General features: G+C 51.6%; 2 protein-coding genes across 2 annotated transcripts in view; both read right to left on the minus strand.

Annotated features, from left to right (window-relative positions):
* Positions 1-3,256: 3,256 nt before the first annotated feature.
* LOC128355635 (protein phosphatase 1 regulatory subunit 15B) lies at positions 3,257-11,028 on the minus strand. Its single transcript, XM_053315953.1, has 2 exons — positions 8,711-11,028; positions 3,257-4,760 (listed from the first exon to the last, which is right to left on the minus strand). The coding sequence occupies exons 1-2, from the start codon at positions 10,457-10,459 to the stop codon at positions 4,536-4,538; spliced, it is 1,974 nt and encodes a 657-aa protein (XP_053171928.1). The 5' UTR covers positions 10,460-11,028; the 3' UTR covers positions 3,257-4,535.
* A 7,491-nt stretch (positions 11,029-18,519) lies between these two features.
* pik3c2b (phosphatidylinositol-4-phosphate 3-kinase, catalytic subunit type 2 beta) overlaps positions 18,520-19,775 on the minus strand; it is a 35,756-nt gene continuing 34,500 nt past the window's right edge. Inside the window, 3 exon segments of the mRNA XM_053315668.1 lie at positions 18,520-18,729; positions 18,969-19,097; positions 19,631-19,743. Coding sequence (XP_053171643.1) covers positions 18,535-18,729; positions 18,969-19,097; positions 19,631-19,743 — 437 coding nt within the window. The 3' untranslated portion in view covers positions 18,520-18,534.

Consider the following 19,775-nt stretch of genomic DNA (forward strand, 5'->3'; position numbering starts at 1 on the left):
AGGAGGTTGGCTTCAGTGGGAGGTGTTGTGCTTCAGTGGGAGGAGGTGAGCTCCAGTGGGAGGAGGAGGTGAGCTCCAGTGTGAGGTGTTGTGCTTCAGTGGGAAGAGGTGGTGGGCTTCAGTGGGAGGTGTTGTGCTTCAGTGGGAGGAGGTGGTGGGCTTCAGTGGGAGGTGTTGTGCTACAGTGGGAGGAGGAGGTGGGCTTCAGTGGGAGGTGTTGTGCTTCAGTGGGAGGAGGTGGTGGGCTTCAGTGGGAGGTGTTGTGCTTCAGTGGGAGGAGGTGGTGGGCTTCAGTGGGAGGTGTTGTGCTTCAGTGGGAGGAGGTGGTGGGCTTCAGTGGGAGGTGTTGTGCTTCAGTGGGAGGAGTTGAGCTTCAGTGGGAGGAGGAGGTGGGCTTCAGTGTGAGGTGGCGGGCTGGGCTTCAGTGGGAGGAGGAGGTTGGCTTCAGTGGGAGGTGGTGAGCTCCAGTGGGAGGAGGAGGTGAGCTCCAGTGGGAGGTGTTGTGCTTCAGTGGGAAGAGGTGGTGGGCTTCAGTGGGAGGTGTTGTGCTTCAGTGGGAGGAGGTGGGCTTCAGTGGGAGGTGGTGGGCTTCAGTGGGAGGAGTTGGGTTTCAGTGGGAGGAGGTGGGCTTCAGTGGGAGGAGGAGGTTGGCTTCAGTGGGAGGAGTTGAAGTTCAGTGGGAGGAAGAGGTGGGCTTCAGTGGGAGGTGGTGGGCTTCAGTGGGAGGAGTTGAGGTTCAGTGGGAGGAGTAGGTGGGCTTCAATGGGAGGAGTTGAGCTTCAGTGGGAGGAGTAGGTGGGCTTCAGTGGGAGGAGGTGGACCAGTGGGACGTGGTGGGCTACAGTGGGAGGAGTTGATGTTCAATGGAAGGAGTAGGTGGGCTTCAATGGGAGGAGTTGAGCTTCAGTGGGAGGAGGAGGTGGGCTTCAGTGGGAGGAGGTGGGCTTCAGTGGGAGGAGGAGGTTGGCTTCAGTGGGAGGACTTGTGCTTCAGTGGGAGGAGTAGGTGGGCTTCAGTGGGAGGTGTTGGGCTTCAGTGGGAGGAGGTGAGCTTTAGTGTGAGGTGGTGGGCTTCAGTGGGAGGAGGTGGACTTCAGTGGGAGGAGGAGGTGGGCTTCAGTGGGAGGTGTTGTGCTTCAGTGGGAGGAGGTGGTGGGCTTCAGTGGGAGGTGTTGTGCTTCAGTGGGAGGAGGTGGTGGGCTTCAGTGGGAGGTGTTGTGCTTCAGTGGGAGGAGGTGGTGGGCTTCAGTGGGAGGTGTTGTGCTTCAGTGGGAGGAGGTGAGCTCCAGTGGGAGGTGGTGGGCTACAGTGGGAGGAGGAGGTGGGCTTCAGTGGGAGGTGTTGTGCTTCAGTGGGAGGAGGTGGTGGGCTTCAGTGGGAGGTGTTGTGCTTCAGTGGGAGGAGGTGGTGGGCTTCAGTGGGAGGTGTTGTGCTTCAGTGGGAGGAGGTGGTGGGCTTCAGTGGGAGGTGTTGTGCTTCAGTGGGAGGAGGTGAGCTACAGTGGGAGGAGGAGGTGGGCTACAGTGGGAGGTGGTGGGCTACAGTGGGAGGAGGAGGTGGGCTTCAGTGGGAGGTGGTGGGTTTCAGTGGGAGGAGTTGGTGGGCTACAGTGGGAGGAGGAGGTGGGCTTCAGTGGGAGGAGGTGGAATTCAGTGGGAGGAGGAGGTGGGCTTCAATGGGAGGAGTTGAGCTTCAGTGGGAGGAGGAGGTGGGCTTCAGTGGGAGGTGGTGGGCTTCAGTGGGAGGTGGTGGGCTACAGTGGGAGGTGGTGGGCTACAGTGGGAGGAGGAGGTGGGCTACAGTGGGAGGTGGTGGGCTACAGTGGGAGGAGGAGGTGGGCTTCAGTGGGAGGTGGTGGGTTTCAGTGGGAGGAGTTGGTGGGCTACAGTGGGAGGAGGAGGTGGGCTTCAGTGGGAGGAGGTGGAATTCAGTGGGAGGAGGAGGTGGGCTTCAATGGGAGGAGTTGAGCTTCAGTGGGAGGAGGAGGTAGGCTTCAGTGGGAGGAGGTGGGCTTCAGTGGGAGGTGGCGGGCTGGGCTTCAGTGGGAGGTGGTGAGCTCCAGTGGGAGGAGGTGGTGGGCTACAGTGGGAGGAGGTGGTGGGCTACAGTGGGAGGAGGTGGTGAGCTCCAGTGGGAGGTGTTGTGCTTCAGTGTGAGATGGTGAGCTCCAGTGGGAGGTGTTGTGCTTCAGTGGGAGGAGGTGGTGGGCTTCAGTGGGAGGTGTTGTGCTTCAGTGTGAGGAGGAGGTGGTGGGCTTCAGTGGGAGGTGTTGTGCTTCAGTGGGAGGAGGAGGTGGGCTTCAGTGGGAGGAGTTGTGCTTCAGTGGGAGGTGGAGGTGGGCTTCAGTGGGAGGAGGTGGTGGGCTTCAGTGGGAGGATTAGGTGGGCTTTAGTGGGAGGTGTTGTGCTTCAGTGGGAGGTGGTGGGCTTCAGTGGGAGGTGTTGTGCTTCAGTGGGAGGAGGTGGTGGGCTTCAGTGGGAGGAGGTGGTGGGCTACAGTGGGAGGAGTTGAGGTTCAATGGGAGGAGGAGGTGGGCTTCAGTGGGAGGAGGTGGTGGGCTTCAGTGGGAGGAGGTGGTGGGCTTCAGTGGGAGGTGTTGTGCTTCAGTGGGAGGTGGTGGGCTTCAGTGGGAGGAGGTGGGCTTCAGTGGGAGGTGTTGTGCTTCAGTGGGAGGAGGTGGTGGGCTACAGTGGGAGGAGGTGGTGGGCTACAGTGGGAGGAGGTGAGCTCCAGTGGGAGGTGGTGGGCTACAGTGGGAGGAGGTGGTGGGCTACAGTGGGAGGAGGTGGGGGGCTACAGTGGGAGGAGGAGGTGGGCTTCAGTGGGAGGAGTTGTGCTTCAGTGGGAGGAGGTTGGCTTCAGTGGGAGGAGGTGGTGGGCTACAGTGGGAGGAGGTGGTGAGCTCCAGTGGGAGGTGGTGGGCTTCAGTGGGAGGTGGTGGTGGGCTTCAGTGGGAGGAGGTGGTGGGCTACAGTGGGAGGAGTTGAGGTTCAATGGGAGGAGGTGGGCGACAGTGGGAGGAGGTGTTGTGCTTCAGTGGGAGGAGGTGGTGGGCTTCAGTGGGAGGTGTTGTGCTTCAGTGGGAGGAGGTGGGCTTCAGTGGGAGGAGGTGTGCTTCAGTGGGAGGAGGTGTTGTGCTTCAGTGGGAGGAGGTGGTGGGCTATATTACTGAGCCTTAAATTAAAATGTTTATAAAGATATTTGTATATTTGTCTTTTAGGCTGAAAAATAAAATCAACGGACTCGTTATCAACGATCATTAAATATTGATTTATTTTATATTTATTGGAGGAAATGAAGCAGGAAGTTATTCACCAACAGGAAGCATTAGAAAAATAAAACACCTTTTTTTCTGGATTAAAATAAAAACAAAAAGTTCCATCTGTTTGTTTTTCACTCGATCGTCCGACGCCGACTTCCTGTCCGCTGCTGGACTGGAAGTGATGTCACAGGTAATACAGGTGTGAGATCCTCGCCGTGACGTCATCAGCAGCATCGGTGAGGGTCGATCAATAATTCTCGGCTGTGATTGGCCGATAAGATTCTTCAATAAATCGATCGACAGGAAATAAAGAAAATTCTGATTATTAAAAATAATTTCAGTCACTTTTATTCAGCTGATCAATAATTATTCAACGATCAATCAATCCTGAAAATCTTTAATCAGGATCAATAATTACTGATTTTACTCTTTATAATAAATTATTCTAAGTTTTTATTGATCGTTGATTTTTTTTATGAGCTGAAACTACAGAAAGTGACTGAAACGATTAATCAATAACCAATAATCAATTAGCTGCTGATTAATTGTGTTATTTGTGATGTAATCAATAATCAGCTGTTCTGCGTTCATTAAAGGAGTTCTGCTGTAACACCACATATCGATCAGTTATTGATCAAAGTTCAGAGTTTTTTCTTTGGCTTTAAACAAACTTTAATGTGATCAATAATCTGATCAGCAGCTCCGCTCGGTCTGAGGGTTACTGTGATCAATAATAATATTGATTATAATGATTTAACGTCTTTTATTCTGACAGCTATAAAAACTCCAGGAAACATTTTAAACTTCCTGAAGTTTACAAAATAAAATTAATCTTTTTTCATTTCTGAGCTGAAAGATTTTTTATTAATTAATACATTAATATATGAATCTATTATAAATCTGCATTTAAACATTTGTGTGTTTTATAAACTGATCATTAATTATTAATAGTTTATTAATGTTGCTGCAGATCAATAATCAGAATGTAAAGAGTTAACTCATGATGATCAATCATTTTATTGATCGGCTCAGGCTGTGAGTGGACCTGCTGATCGGTTTCTAATCAAACTCATTGATCAGCTGAACTCCTTCAAAATAAAATGCAGATTCATTCATGTTGACACAAACAGGAAGTGACCCAAACAGCTGCTGAAAATAAAACTTTGAACTTTAGAAAAAGCAAAAAATACTGATCGATAATCAGCTGATCGATAATCAATCGGCTGATCCACAGAACAGTGGCGTCCGCTCGTCTCGCTCTGATGACATCAGGATCAGTCTGTGTTCATAGTGTCATCTCTGAGGTCATGTGACCGGGCGATGCGGGCGTAGACGCTGCGGCGGTGCAGCGGCTGCAGCACCGGACCGATGCTCAGCTCCACTTCCTGGCAGCGGCGCAGGAAGCGGCAGCGGTCCCGAGCCAGCTGCTCCCAGGGGCCTCGGCGGTCCTCGTCCCCCCCGCTGGTGAAGAACTCCTCGACGTCGTCACAGAAACGCACCTGAACAGGAAGCAGAGAAGAAGAAGATTTATCTCTAACTGACTCAGAAAGTAAAACTGAAGAGAGATCAGTGATGTATTCTGATCTGGTGTTTACGTTGAATCAGCTGTTTAGCAGCTGTGTGACGAGTCTCTCCTACTGGAGCCACTGAGGAGGACACGGTGTAATATAATACTAAAGATAATATTTAAATCTTTGAGTTGAGTTAGAAACAAGCTCTCAAGGTGGAGCAGAAAGAACGCAGTGAGACAACTTCCTGTTCAACTTCAGAATATTAGACTCCATGTAAACCTGCTGCTGAGACATTAAAGAGGAGATTCCTCTTGGACCTCACAACACTTACAATGTGTTCTGGTCAGTGACCTCACAGGCGTCCATTATACCGCCTTAAATATCTGGACCCCCCCCCCCCCCCCCCTTCTGAAGTGTCTCTGAGGTGAAGCTGAAGTCTCCCTGTCCCTATCCCTGATGGAGCAGCAGGTACCAGGTACTATCCCTGATGGAGGAGCAGGTACCAGGTACTATCCCTGATGGAGGAGCAGGTACCAGGTACTATCCCTGATGGAGGAGGAGCAGGTACTAACCCTGATGGAGCAGCAGGTACCAGGTACTAACCCTGATGGAGCAGCAGGTACCAGGTACTAACCCTGATGGAGGAGCAGCAGGTACCAGGTACTAACCCTGATGGAGGAGCAGCAGGTACCAGGTACTATCCCTGATGGAGGAGCAGCAGGTACCAGGTACTATCCCTGATGGAGCAGCAGGTACCAGGTACTATCCCTGATGGAGGAGCAGGTACCAGGTACTATCCCTGATGGAGCAGCAGGTACCAGGTACTATCCCTGATGGAGCAGCAGGTACCAGGTACTATCCCTGATGGAGCAGCAGGTACCAGGTACTATCCCTGATGGAGCAGCAGGTACCAGGTACTATCCCTGATGGAGGAGCAGGTACCAGGTACTATCCCTGATGGAGGAGCAGGTACCAGGTACTATCCCTGATGGAGGAGCAGCAGGTACCAGGTACTAGGCCTGCACGATATCAGCAAAATGTGCGATGTGCGATCACACTGTTCAATATTGCGATGACGATATGACTTGCGATAAATAAGAAAATATTTAAAGTTTGCATACAGTTCCTGTCTCTTTCAGATTTTCAGCTTTAAAAGATTCCCTGCTTTTAGGTACTCTAAAACACTGAATAGCTGATTGTAATTACCGCAAATTCCGGACTACAGAGCGCACCTGATTAAAAGCCGCATGCTCTAATTTTAGAAAGAAAATCAATTTTGTACTTGTACAAGCCGCGCCGGATTTTAAGCCTCAGGTGTCCCACGTTGTAATATGAGATATTAGCTATGGTTGGTCTGGCGATGCCTGACAGCCATCACGCATTTATTGTGTATTATTTTATCATTATTAAGGCAAAAGAACTCAATTTATGTCCATGGACATTATAATGAATAGGATATATGCTTAATATTAGTTTGCATACAGCGTGCTGCGTGGACTTCAATACATCTGCTGCACCGCTGCTATCACAATTATCAAATGCTAAGTTTCTACAGTCTGTGACTGTGACCCTCATAAAAGTAATATTTTACAAATCTGCATTATATAAACTAACGAAATTCGTTAAAGTAAGTCATTTGGCGACTTCTAAGTCATTAAACTAATTCTTACTTTTACTGGAGTAATCTACCTCGTTGGCACCTGTCATTGTACGTCTTGCTTTGAATTAAAACTTACCTACTGAGCGAACTCTCCCGTTCTCTCCTATGAACGAGTCGGACGACAACGTGTATCAACCATGAAGCAAAGTGAAAAAATAATAAAGTACGTAACAGAATAAAGTACGTAACAGCCGCATCATATGCTTTTCTTCGAGTATTTTCCAGGTTGATGAGAGTGAGTACAAATGACTGATTTACAATAATAAAGCGTGCTTGATTTATCACACAATTTCATTGGACCTCTGTGAACTACTCATCAATTTTATTGGTCTACTGTTACAAGGCAAAATGTTTTGGACGCCACGAAAAAAAAAAAAAGTGTGCGTGGCCAATTTATCGCATTACAGACCAGCTTTTGCGATGGGTTCATCGCGAACGTTCACATCGCAATGACGATGAAAATTCGATTAATCGTGCAGGCCTACCAGGTACTATCCCTGATGGAGCAGCAGGTACCAGGTACTATCCCTGATGGAGGAGCAGGTACCAGGTACTATCCCTGATGGAGGAGCAGGTACCAGGTACTATCCCTGATGGAGGAGCAGCAGGTACCAGGTACTATCCCTGATGGAGGAGCAGGTACCAGGTACTATCCCTGATGGAGCAGCAGGTACCAGGTACTATCCCTGATGGAGGAGCAGCAGGTACCAGGTACTATCCCTGATGGAGGAGCAGGTACCAGGTACTATCCCTGATGGAGCAGCAGGTACCAGGTACTATCCCTGATGGAGCAGCAGGTACCAGGTACTATCCCTGATGGAGCAGCAGGTACCAGGTACTATCCCTGATGGAGGAGCAGCAGGTACCAGGTACTATCCCTGATGGAGGAGCAGCAGGTACCAGGTACTATCCCTGATGGAGGAGCAGCAGGTACCAGGTACTATCCCTGATGGAGCAGCAGGTACCAGGTACTATCCCTGATGGAGGAGCAGGTACCAGGTACTATCCCTGATGGAGCAGCAGGTACCAGGTACTATCCCTGATGGAGCAGCAGGTACCAGGTACTATCCCTGATGGAGCAGCAGGTACCAGGTACTATCCCTGATGGAGCAGCAGGTACCAGGTACTATCCCTGATGGAGCAGCAGGTACCAGGTACTATCCCTGATGGAGCAGCAGGTACCAGGTACTATCCCTGATGGAGGAGCAGCAGGTACCAGGTACTATCCCTGATGGAGCAGCAGGTACCAGGTACTATCCCTGATGGAGGAGCAGGTACCAGGTACTATCCCTGATGGAGGAGCAGGTACCAGGTACTATCCCTGATGGAGCAGCAGGTACCAGGTACTATCCCTGATGGAGGAGCAGGTACCAGGTACTATCCCTGATGGAGCAGCAGCAGGTACCAGGTACTATCCCTGATGGAGCAGCAGGTACCAGGTACTATCCCTGATGGAGGAGCAGCAGGTACCAGGTACTATCCCTGATGGAGCAGCAGGTACCAGGTACTATCCCTGATGGAGCAGCAGATACCAGGTACTATCCCTGATGGAGGAGCAGCAGGTACCAGGTACTATCCCTGATGGAGGAGCAGGTACTATCCCTGATGGAGCAGCAGGTACTATCCCTGATGGAGCAGCAGGTACTATCCCTGATGGAGCAGCAGGTACTATCCCTGATGGAGCAGCAGGTACTATCCCTGATGGAGGAGCAGGTACCAGGTACTATCCCTGATGGAGGAGCAGCAGGTACCAGGTACTATCCCTGATGGAGCAGCAGGTACCAGGTACTATCCCTGATGGAGCAGCAGGTACTATCCCTGATGGAGCAGCAGGTACCAGGTACTATCCCTGACAGACTAAGCTAAGCTACATGCTAAGTAGCTTCATCCTCAGTGTGTTTAGGATCGTCGACCACGAGTCACCACTGAGCTATTTTTATGCAGCAGAAACGTATCAGCCCCCCCGTGACACACACACACACACACACACACACACACACACACACACACAGTGTTTGTTATAGTGGTAGATCAATGTACTCATTGATCTTAATTGATAATGTTTATGTTGTGATGATCAGACTGTAAACTTTATTATTATATTCTAGATCTACATTCATCTGACAGTTTGGTTCATGTTCCAGGTTTCTGGGTGGTGCCCCAAATTAATAATTATTTAAACGTAAAACAAACTCCAAATGAAAGTATAAAATGTTCCTGATGAAACAAAAACAAAATGTCACAAAATGAACTCAACAAACTGAAAGTAAAAACTGACCTTCTTCTCCGAGCCGCAGCTCTGTGACGAGGAACCTGAAGAACCAGAGGAACCGGAGGAACTGGAGGAACCGGTGGGTTCTGAGAAGCCGCTCTCCTTCTTCCTGTACCTCGAGGGTGCTGTGGGGTTATGATGGGGGGGGTCAGGGGGAGTCTGGGGGGCAGTTTGGGGCCCTCGAGTCCTGATAGGGGCCTGAAAGTTGAACAGGCTGTAGGGGTCAGAGAAGGAACTGAAGGAGTTCAGGAAGCTCTGCGCCTCCTCCGCCTCGCTCCCCGAGTCGTCCCACGAGTCCAGTCCAGAGGGGGGGGACGAGGACAGGGGGGAGGAGGTGAGGGGGGAGGACCCGAGCACAGGGGGGAGTTCAGGAGAGGACCTGAGCACAGGGGGGAGTTCAGGAGAGGACCTGAGCACAGGGGGGAGTTCAGGAGAGGACCCGAGCACAGGGGGGAGTTCAGGAGAGGACCTGAGCACAGGGGGGAGTTCGGGGGAGGACCCGAGCACAGGGGGGAGTTCGGGGGAGGACCTGAGCACAGGGGGGAGTTCGGGGGAGGAGGCGGGGGAGGACTGGGTGGAGGACGGTGGCCTGGCGGGGACACGGCGGGGCGGCGTGTTCGTGTGAAGCCGGGCGGTGAAATTTCGGAGGTCGTACGGATCCTGACTGCGACTCAGAGATGCCCAAAGACGCTCCGCCTCCGAGTCCTCACTGTCCCCCCCTTCATCATCATCATCATCATCATCTTCATCTTCTTCATCATCATCGTCTTCCGACAGCTCAGACGAGCCTTCGCTGTCGAAGCCGTCATCGTCTTCCTCGCTGGACTCTGATTGGCTGTCGTCGCTGCAGGGACATCCCATAATAAAGGCGATGGACTTATTCTGGCACTGAGGGGGGGGGGCCTCTTCCTCAGCCCTCCCCGATGAAGACTCTTCGGCCCTGATGGCACCGTCAGCTGACCCGGCCCCCGGCGGGGGGGTTGGGGGGTTTTGGGGTGGGGTGGGCTGGGTCACCATGAGGAGGCGGAGGGTCTGGACGTGCTCCTCCTCCAGGCTGGAGTACCCATGGTCCTGGTCCGGGGTCAGCAGAGCCACCTCGCTGCAGGCAGCTCCCGTGACTCTGAGCAGGAGGTCAGGTGTGCCCCCCCCAGGTATGGCCCCCCCTGTGGTCAGGAGGCCTCCATAGTTGGCCTCTTTATGGTCAGCGGGTCCAGTGTGTTCTCCCAGCGTCCACCCCCCCTCACCGCCCCGCTGTGTTTGGGCTTTTGTTTCCGCCCAGCTCAGACCAGACAACAGACCTTTATGTGGTGCGTCCTCGCCCCCCCAGGAGCCCCCCCAGGCTCTGCTGGGCCCGGTCAGCAGGACCTGGCTCAGCACGGTCCGGGCAGAGGACAGGTAGCCCCCCTGAGTCTGCGGGCACATGTTTAAATCCATTTCCTCCTTGGTTTGAATCCCGGTTTGAATCCCGATGTCCCGCAGAGACTCCTCGGTCAGCCAGGCCAGAGAGCCTCCGGGCCCGGGCTGCAGCGGGCCGGTTCTCCCCGGTCCCGTCCAGCCGGGCTCCAGCAGGTTCCCGCCGGGCTCCAGCAGGTTCCCGCCTCGGCCCAGGTATCTCTGCAGGAACGTGACTGCGGGCCTGGACACCACGGAGAGGAGGCCGATCCACGAGCTTTCCTGAGCCTCTAGCCCGGCGGAGGCGCCTCCGTGGCGGGCTGGAGAAGATAAATGTGGCTCGGCGCTCCAGTTCCTGAACATTGTTTAAGTCAAATGTGCAAATTACAAATAATTAGAATACAAATAAAGTGACATTAACGGACAGAGACTCCGTTAATGACAGCAGCAGCCATCCAGCTGTCAGCAGCTTCAGCCCCGCACAGACCGGCCCGCAGACCCGCACAGACCCGCACACACACCGACTGAGGCTCGCTGAGAATGATGGTTGGACTTCTTTCTGCTGGTGAAGACAGAGGAGGAGCTGGTGGAGCTGGTGGAGGTGGTGGAGGAGCAGCAGCGGGCAGAGCGGCTGGTTGAAGCCGGGTAAAGCTCCATGTTCTCGGCTTTACTCTCCGGAAGCTCCGTTAGCTCAGCAGGCTAACAGCTAGCAGCTAGCAGGTTAGCTTAGCAGCTAGCAGCGGGACGTTGAACCGGAAAACGACGAAAAATTCAAAATATTTGATCCAGAAACAAAGTTTGTCCTCCTTTTCTTTATCCGCCGAATCTTCTGCTGTATCTCTCCCCGGTGTCTTACGGTGTCTTACGGTGTTCACGGTGTTTCAGTGCCGGTAAAGTGTCGGTAGCTCGGTGAGAGCTGTTGCATCAGACTGTTCAGGGACCGTCAACAAGCAGCTGAGCTCTGACTGTAAGAACAGTCTGCTAAGGGACCGACGCGCTGTTCCTGCCCCGCACACACACGCACACACACGCACACACGCACACACACGCACACACACGCACACACACGCACAGTGACTGGGGCAATAATTCAATAAATGAGTTTGACTCCTTTCTTCTCTTCTCAGACCATCAGACTCTGTTGTATTCTTCTATTTGTTAATAAGAACATTTGTTGCTACAGCAGCTCAAAAAATAGTGAAATAGAAACAAAAACAAAAACAAATGTATAAAACGATAAAATTAAAAAACTAAATAAAAGGACCGTAAAGTGCAGCAGTGCAGTCTGACTGATCAATAACTTCTCTATTTGAATACACGGTTTTATCTCATACATATATTATGATAGTTATTTTAATTATTATGGTTTATAACATATTGCCAGTAAAATAACATGTGTTGATATGTGTGATATTATAAATGCAGTGATGAGACGTTCCTCTGGTTTCACTCTGACAACATTAAGACGTTATAGATGAATTATCTGCTGGTATAAATAATGATATATTATTATAATATTACCAGTTAATAAATGTTCCAAACAAACCATCAAAAACACTAATGTTCATATTTCAGCTCTGCAGATTAACACATTAACACATTAACATATTATTAACATTAATAACATTATTAACCATCTATGACTGTGTTTGCTGCTTGTTGTGTGTGTGTAGTGTGTGTATATCAGTGTGTTGGCAGCAGTGAGACCTGCAGCAGTAACATGTGCTGTGTGTATCTATGTGTGTGTAGTGTGTGTGTAACAGTGTGTGTGTGTAGTGTGTGTGTATCAGTGTGTAGCAGCAGTACCATGTGCTGTGTGTATCTGTGTGTGTGTAGTGTGTATCTCTGTGTGTGTGTGTGTGTGTGTGTGTGTGTGTGGCAGCAGTACCATGTGCTGTGTGTATCTGTGTGTGTGTAGTGTATCTGTGTGTAGTGTGTGTGTGTGTGTGTGTGTAGTGTGTGTGTATCAGCAGTACCATGTGCTGTGTGTATCTGTGTGTGTGTAGTGTATCTGTGTAGTGTGTGTGTATCTGTGTGTGTATCAGTGTGTAGCAGCAGGACCATGTGCTGTGTGTATCTGTGTGTGTGTGTATCTGTGTAGTGTGTGTGTGTAGTGTGTATCTGTGTGTGTGTGTGTGTGTGTGTGTGGCAGCAGGACCATGTGCTGTGTGTATCTGTGTGTGTAGTGTGTGTATCTGTGTGTGTGTGTAGTGTGTGTGTAGTGTGTATCTCTGTGTGTGTGTGTGTGTGGCAGCAGGTCCATGTGCTGTTATATAAACTGAGTGTCATGTTTCAGTCGTATCAGCAGCTTCCAGCCGGCGGCCTCGTGTTTATCAGCAGAGACTCAGAGTTCACTGCTGCTGTAAACCCAACCCCCTCCACCCTTTACCCCTCCACCCTTTACCCCTCCACCCTTTACCTTCTACAGCCAGCAGGAAGTCAGATTAAATAAACCCAACCCTCTCCACCCTTTACCCCTCCACCCTTTACCTTCTACAGCCAGCAGCAGGAAGTCAGATTAAATAAACCCAACCCCCTCCACCCTTTACCCCTCCACCCTTTACCCCCCCGCCCTTTACCTTCTACAGCCAGCAGCAGGAAGTCAGATTAAATAAACCCAACCCTCTCCGCCCTTTACCGCTCCACCCTTTACCTTCTACAGCCAGCAGGAAGTCAGATTAAATGAAGCTAAATGATCAGAAGCTGTTAAACTTTATAACCTGCATTACTTTAACATGAGTCAGAGAGGTTTATATTAGTGTCTCCATGAGGTCTAGTTTTAATTTAAAGGGTTAAAATGTGAAAATAAACGTATGAATAACTTCACACATTCTTTTTTTGTGGACCCAGCATCAAATTTCTGCTTTTAATCCATTTAGAGAGAATATATTAGAGGATTATGGTAAAAATGTCTAAGTGGTGTAACCATAAAAACATTGGAAGGAGGAACAGAAGGTGTAAACTGCTGAGGGACCTTTCACCTTCGTCACTGCTCCTCATCCTCACTGAGCCGTGTGACAGGAAGCCGTTACAACTGATAAAAGCAGTTTTATGAGTTTATTATAAACGTTTCACTTCCTGCTGATAAAAAAGCCATAAAACAGTAAAACTGAACATAGAAATACAACAATGTTCTCTCGTTAAAATACATTTTTAAATCCTAATTTTACATGAAATTGTTTCTTTTTTTGTCTTTTTAATGAAACATCTTCACCGATAAAAACATTTCCAACTAAAATGTACAAATCCTGCTAAAATACAAACAATGAGTTTAAAACTAAAATATTCTATTCATTTAAATGTTTATACTTTTAACCTCTTTACTGTTCATATATTTAATCCATCCGTCCTCTTCCTCTTATCCTGGTCGGGTCTCGGGGGCAGCATCCTAAGCAGGAAGCCCAGACTTCCCTCTCCCCAGCCACTTCGTCCAGCTCTTCCCGGGGGATCCCGAGGCGTTCCCAGGCCAGCCGAGAGACATAGTCTCTCCAGCGTGTCCCGGGTCTCCTACCGGTGGGACGGGCCCTGAACGTCTCACCAGGGAGGCGTCCGGGAGGCGTCCTGACTAGATGCCCGAGCCTCCTCATCTGGCTCCTCTCAACGCGGAGGAGCAGCAGGTCTACTCCGAGCTCCCTCCAGATAACTGAGCTTCTCACCCTATCTCTAAGGGAGAGCCCAGCCAGCCTACGGAGGAAGCTCATTTCAGCCGCTTGTACCCGCCATCTTGTTCTTTGGGTCACGACCCAAAGCTCATGACCAGAGGTGAGGGTAGGAACCCAAAGCTCATGACCAGAGGTGAGGGTAGGAACCCAAAGCTCATGACCAGAGGTGAGGGTAGGAACCCAAAGCTCATGACCAGAGGTGAGGGTAGGAACCCAAAGCTCATGACCAGAGGTGAGGGTAGGAACCCAAAGCTCATGACCAGAGGTGAGGGTAGGAACCTTTCGGCTCAGCTCTCTCTTCACCACGACGGATCTGTGCAGAGTCCGCATTACTGCAGACGCCGCACCGATCCGCCTGTCGGTCTCACGCTCCATCCTTCCCTCACTGTGAACAAGACCCCGAGGGACTTGAACTCCTCCACTTGAGGCAGGATCTCATCCCCGACCCAGAGACTGCACTCCACCCTTTTCCGGTTGAGGACCGTGGACTCGGATTTGGAGATGCTGATTCTCATCCCGGCCGCTTCACACTCGGCAGCGAACCGATCCAGTGAGAGTTGGAGGTCACGGTCTGATGAAGCCAACAGGACCACATCATCTGCAAAAAGCAGTGACCCAATCCTGAGGTCACCAAACCGGACCCCCTCCACACCCTGGCTGCGCCTAGAAATCCTGTCCATGAAGATTATGAACAGGATCGGTGACAAAGGGCAGCCCTGGCGGAGTCCAACCCTCACTGGAAACAAGTCCGACTTATTGCCGGCAATGTGGACCAAGCTCTGACACCGGTCATACAGGGAACGGACGGCCCGTATCAGGGGGTCTGATACCCCGTACTCCCGGAGAACCCCCCACAGGACTCCCCGAGGGACACGGTCGAATGCCTTCTCCAAGTCCACAAAACACATGTGGACTGGTTGGGCCCCATGCACCCTCAAGGATCCTGCAGAGGGTGTAGAGCTGGTCCACTGTTCCACGGCCTGGACGAAAACCACACTGCTCCTCCTGAATCCGAGGTTCAACTATCCGACGGACCCTCCTCTCCAGCACCCCCGAATAGACCTTACCAGGGAGGCTGAGGAGTGTGATCCCCCTGTAGTTGGAACACACCCTCCGATCCCCCTTCTTAAAAAGAGGGACCACCACCCCAGTCTGCCAATCCAGAGGCACTGCCCCCGATGTCCACGCGATGCTGCAGAGTCGTGTCAACCTTGACAGCCCCACAACATCCAGGGCCTTGAGGAACTCGGGGCGGATCTCATCCACCCCCGGGGCCCGCCCACCAAGGACCTCAGCCCCAGAGATAGGAGAGCCCACACCCGGGTCCCCCGGCCCTGCTTCCTTACCGGAAGGCGTGTCGGTGGGATTAAGGAGGTCTTCGAAGTATTCCTTCCACCGATCCACAACGTCCCGAGTCGAGGTCAGCAGCGCACCGTCCCCACCGTACACAGTGTTGACGGTGCACTGCTTCCCCCTCCTGAGACGCCGGATGGTGGTCCAGAACCTCTTCGAAGCCGTCTGGAAGTCTTTCTCCATGGCCTCACCAAACTCCTCCCATGTCTGGGTTTTTGCCTCAGCGACCGCCCTAGCTGCGCTCCGCTTGGTCTGCCGGTACCTGTCTGCTGCCTCCGGAGTCCTACAGGCCAATAAGGTCCTATAGGACTCCTTCTTCAGCTTGACGGCATCCCTCACCGCTGGGGTCCACCAGCGGGTTCGGGGATTGCCGCCCCGACAGGCACCGACCACCTTGCGGCCACAGCTCCTGTCAGCCGCCTTAACAATGGAGGCACGGAACATGGCCCACTCGGACTCAATGTCCCCCGCCTCCCCCGGTACGTGGTCGAAGCTCTCCCGGAGGTGGGAGTTGAAACTCTCTCTGACAGGAGACTCTGCCAGACGTTCCCAGCAGACCCTCACAATACGTTTGGGTCTGCCAGGTCTGACCGGCATCGCCCCCCCACCATCGGAGCCAACTCACCACCAGGTGGTGATCAGCTGACAGCTCCGCCCCTCTCTTCACCCGAGTGTCCAAGACATGCGGCCGCAAGTCCGACGACACGATTACAAAGTCAATCATGGAACTGCGGCCTAGGGTGTCCTGGTGCCAAGTGCACATATGGACCCCCCCCCCCCCCCTTATGCTTGAACATGGTGTTCGTTATGGACAATCTGTGACGAGCACAGAAGTCCAATAACAGAACACCGCTCGGGTTCAGATCGGGGGGGCCGTTCCTCCCAATCACACCCCTCCAGGTCTCACTGTCACTGCCAACATGGGCGTTGAAGTCCCCCAGCAGAACGAGGGAATCCCCAGAGGGAGACTCTCCAGCCCCCCCTCCAAGGAGTCCAAGAAGGGTGGATACTCTGAGCTGCTGTTTGGACCATAGGCACAAACAACAGTCAGGATCCGCCCCCCCACCCGAAGGCGGAGGGAGGCTACCCTCTCGTCTACCGGGGTAAACTCCAACATACAGGCACCAAGCCGGGGGGCAATAAGTATTGCCCTCCTGCCCGGCGCCTCTCACCAGTGGCAACTCCAGAGTGGACGAGAGTCCAACCCCTCTGGAGGAGACTGGTTCCAGACTGGTTCCAGACTGGTTCCAGAGCCCTTGCTGTGCGTCGAGGTGAGGCCGACTATATCTAGCCGGAACTTCTCAACCTCTCGCACCAGCTCAGGCTCCTTCCCCACCAGAGAGGTGATGTTCCACGTCCCTAGAGCTAGCTTCTTCAGCCGAGGATTGGACCGCCAAGGTCCCCGCCTTCGGCTGCCACCCAGCTTACACTGCACCCGACCCCTTTTGGCCCCTCCCATGGGTGGTGGAAGGCCCATGTCACCTCTTCGGGGTGTGCCCGGCCGGGCCCCATGGGTGAAGGCCCGGCCACCAGGCACTCGATCGAGCCCCACCCCCAGGCCTGGCTCCAGGGGGGGCCCCGTTGACCCACGTCCAGGCAGAAAGGGAACCAGAGCACCATGTTCATCATAAGGTTCTTGTGAGCTACGTTTTGTCTGGCCCCTCCCCCCGGACCTCTTTGCCATGGGAGACCCTACCAGGGGCATAAAGCCCCCGACAACTGAGCTCCTGGGGTCATTGGGACACGCAAACCCCCCCCCCACCACGATAAGTTAAATGACTCTTATTTGTATCTGAGCTGTAAATAAAGACGATATGAGCATAAATAAATAAAAAAGATTCAGATTTTTTCAATTCAAGTTTATTTCATAGTGCAAATAATAGAAAACATGTTTGAAAATGAAAGTTAATAAAACTGCTTCTAAATCACCACGTCAGTATTTACACACATTTTACATTCGCTGTTTGTCTCAGTGTCACAAAAACGGCTTCACTGCACGCTGAACCTCTTTACAGCACGCTGAACCTCTTTACGGCACGCTGAACCTCTTTACAGCACGCTGAACCTCTTTACAGCACGCTGAACCTCTTTACGGCACGCTGAACCTCTTTACAGCACGCTGAACCTCTTTACGGCACGCTGAACCTCTTTACAGCACGCTGAACCTCTTTACGGCACGCTGAACCTCTTTACAGCACGCTGAACCTCTTTACGGCACGCTGAACCTCTTTACGGCACGCTGAACCTCTTTACGGCACGCTGAACCTCTTTACGGCACGCTTTACCGCTTCGCAGCACGCTGAACCTCTTCACTGCACGCTTTACCGATTCGCAGCACGCTGAACCGCTTTACAGCACGCTGAACCGCTTTACAGCACGCTGAACCGCTTTACAGCACGCTGAACCGCTTTACAGCACGCTGAACCGCTTTACAGCACGCTGAACCGCTTTAACTCATTTACTGCTTTTTGTTTTATATTTAAATCAAAGTTCTTGTTTTATTGTTTTTACTTCTCATCATAAAAATACAAATAAAAGCAGTAACGAACTTTAATATTAATATAATTATTAATATTTATTTTCCAGCTGAATAAAAACATTCAACATGTTTGTGATCAGTTTGATTATTTCAGCGTGAACAGTGAAGCTCGTTAAACCTGCAGATTATTGATTATTGATCAAAACCAGGAAATGAAATGTAGAAACAAACAGATTAATAAAAGCAACCGGAGCAGCTGTTGTCATGACGACCTTAGAGACACCTGACCCCCCCCTCCCCCGCCCCCCCCCCCCCTCGGTCTCAGAGCTTCGTTATAAAATCGTCGTCCTATAAAAATATCGCAGGTTTCTTCGTGTTGTGCTAAAATCTTCTCGCTGAGTTTCTGACGTTTATTAAAAACCGTGAAACTTTAAATTCTGCCTTTTCTTCTTCGTCTGTTTCTGTCTCTGTGCATTTCCCAGCATGCCTCAGTCTGAACACTTCCCAGCATGCCTCAGTCTGAACATTTCCCAGCATGCCTCAGTCTGAACAACGCTTCACTTTGTTTCCTGTAAATATTCAGTTTCACATTTTAACGTTTCTACGAGTTTTATAACAGCTGAGACGACCAATCAGAACAGCTGTGTGTGTGTCAGTGTGGGGGGGGGGGGGGGGTGGTGAGTGTGTGTGTGTGTCAGTGTGTGTGTGTGTGTGTGTTAGTGTGTGTGTGTCAGTGTGTGTGTGTCAGTGTGTGTGTGTCAGTGTGTCAATGTCAGTGTGTGTGTGTCAGTGGGGGGGGGTCAGTGTGTGTGTGTGTGTGTGTGTGTGTGTGTGTGTGTGTGTGTCAGTAGGTGGTCAGTGTGTGTCAGTGTGTGTGTGTCAGTGTGTGTGTGTCAGTGTGTGTGTGTCAGTGGGGGGGGTCAGTGTGTGTCAGTGTGTGTGTGTCAGTGGGGGGGCTCTGCGGCCCCCGCGGCCCCCAGCTGGTGCCAGTCCACCCAGTGCTGACCAGGGATCAGCGTCTTCAGGGCGATGAAGGTTTCTCCCAGCAGCGTGTTCTCCCAGAACGCTCCGTCACCCAGAACACGCAGGTGGATCACCCTCTGGTCCAGGTCCCCCCGAGGGATCCGCTCGTACACCAGCTGCAGGGCAGAGGGCAGGGGTCAGAGGTCAGGGGTCAGAGGTCAGGGGTCAGAGGGAAGGAGTCAGGAGTCAGAGGGAAGGAGTCAGAGGGTAGGAGTCAGAGGGAAGGAGTCAGAGGGAAGGAGTCAGAGGGAAGGAGTCAGAGGGTAGGAGTCAGAGGTCAGAGGTCAGGGGTCAGAGGGAAGGAGTCAGGAGTCAGAGGTCAGGGGTCAGAGGTCAGGGGTCAGAGGTCACGTACCATCTCGTTGTACGTGGGGTTGCAGGTTCGTCGCGCCGCCTTCGTTTTCCTCTTGCTGGTTTTTTGTGGATCAGGAAGAAGATAAAGCTTCACATACGGATCAGGGTCAGTCCCATCCTGCAGGGGCTGCTACACACACACACATATACACACACACACACACACACACACACACACACATATACACACACACACACACACACACACACACACACACACATATACACACACACACATATACACACACACACACACACACATATACACACACACAGACACACACACATATACACACACACAGACACACACACATATACACACACACAGACACACACACATATACACACACACAGACACACACACACACACACACACACACACATATACACACATACACACATATACACACATACACACACACACACACACACACACACACATATACACACATACACACACACACACACACACACACACACACACACACACACACACACACACACAGAGACACACACACACACACACAGATTAATGTTACAGCCAATCCAAACACAGATACTTAACAACTGGCCCTAGTGTGAGTCTCCCTGAGAGACACATACACACATATATACACACACACACACACACACACACACACACACACACACACACACACTGACCAGGCCTCTGATGTGCATCACCATGATGAACAGTTTGTCGTTCTTGTAGCAGATGGACAGTTTGACTTCACCGAGCTCTTTCCCCGAAACTGAGACTGGAGACCACGAGATCTCTGGAAGACATGACATCATCACTGGTCACATG

Source organism: Scomber japonicus, chromosome 3 (assembly GCF_027409825.1).
Source record: "Scomber japonicus isolate fScoJap1 chromosome 3, fScoJap1.pri, whole genome shotgun sequence".
NCBI lineage: Eukaryota > Metazoa > Chordata > Actinopteri > Scombriformes > Scombridae > Scomber > Scomber japonicus.

Excerpts from the sequence above, each read along its gene's own strand:
- LOC128355635 (XM_053315953.1), bottom strand. The coding sequence starts at position 10,459 with ATGTTCAGGAACTGGAGCGCCGAGCCACATTTATCTTCTCCAGCCCGC. Across the intron at positions 4,761-8,710 it reads GCTGCGGCTCGGAGAAGAAG|GTGCGTTTCTGTGACGACGT; the intron begins GTCAGTTTTTAC and ends CTTCCTGTTCAG.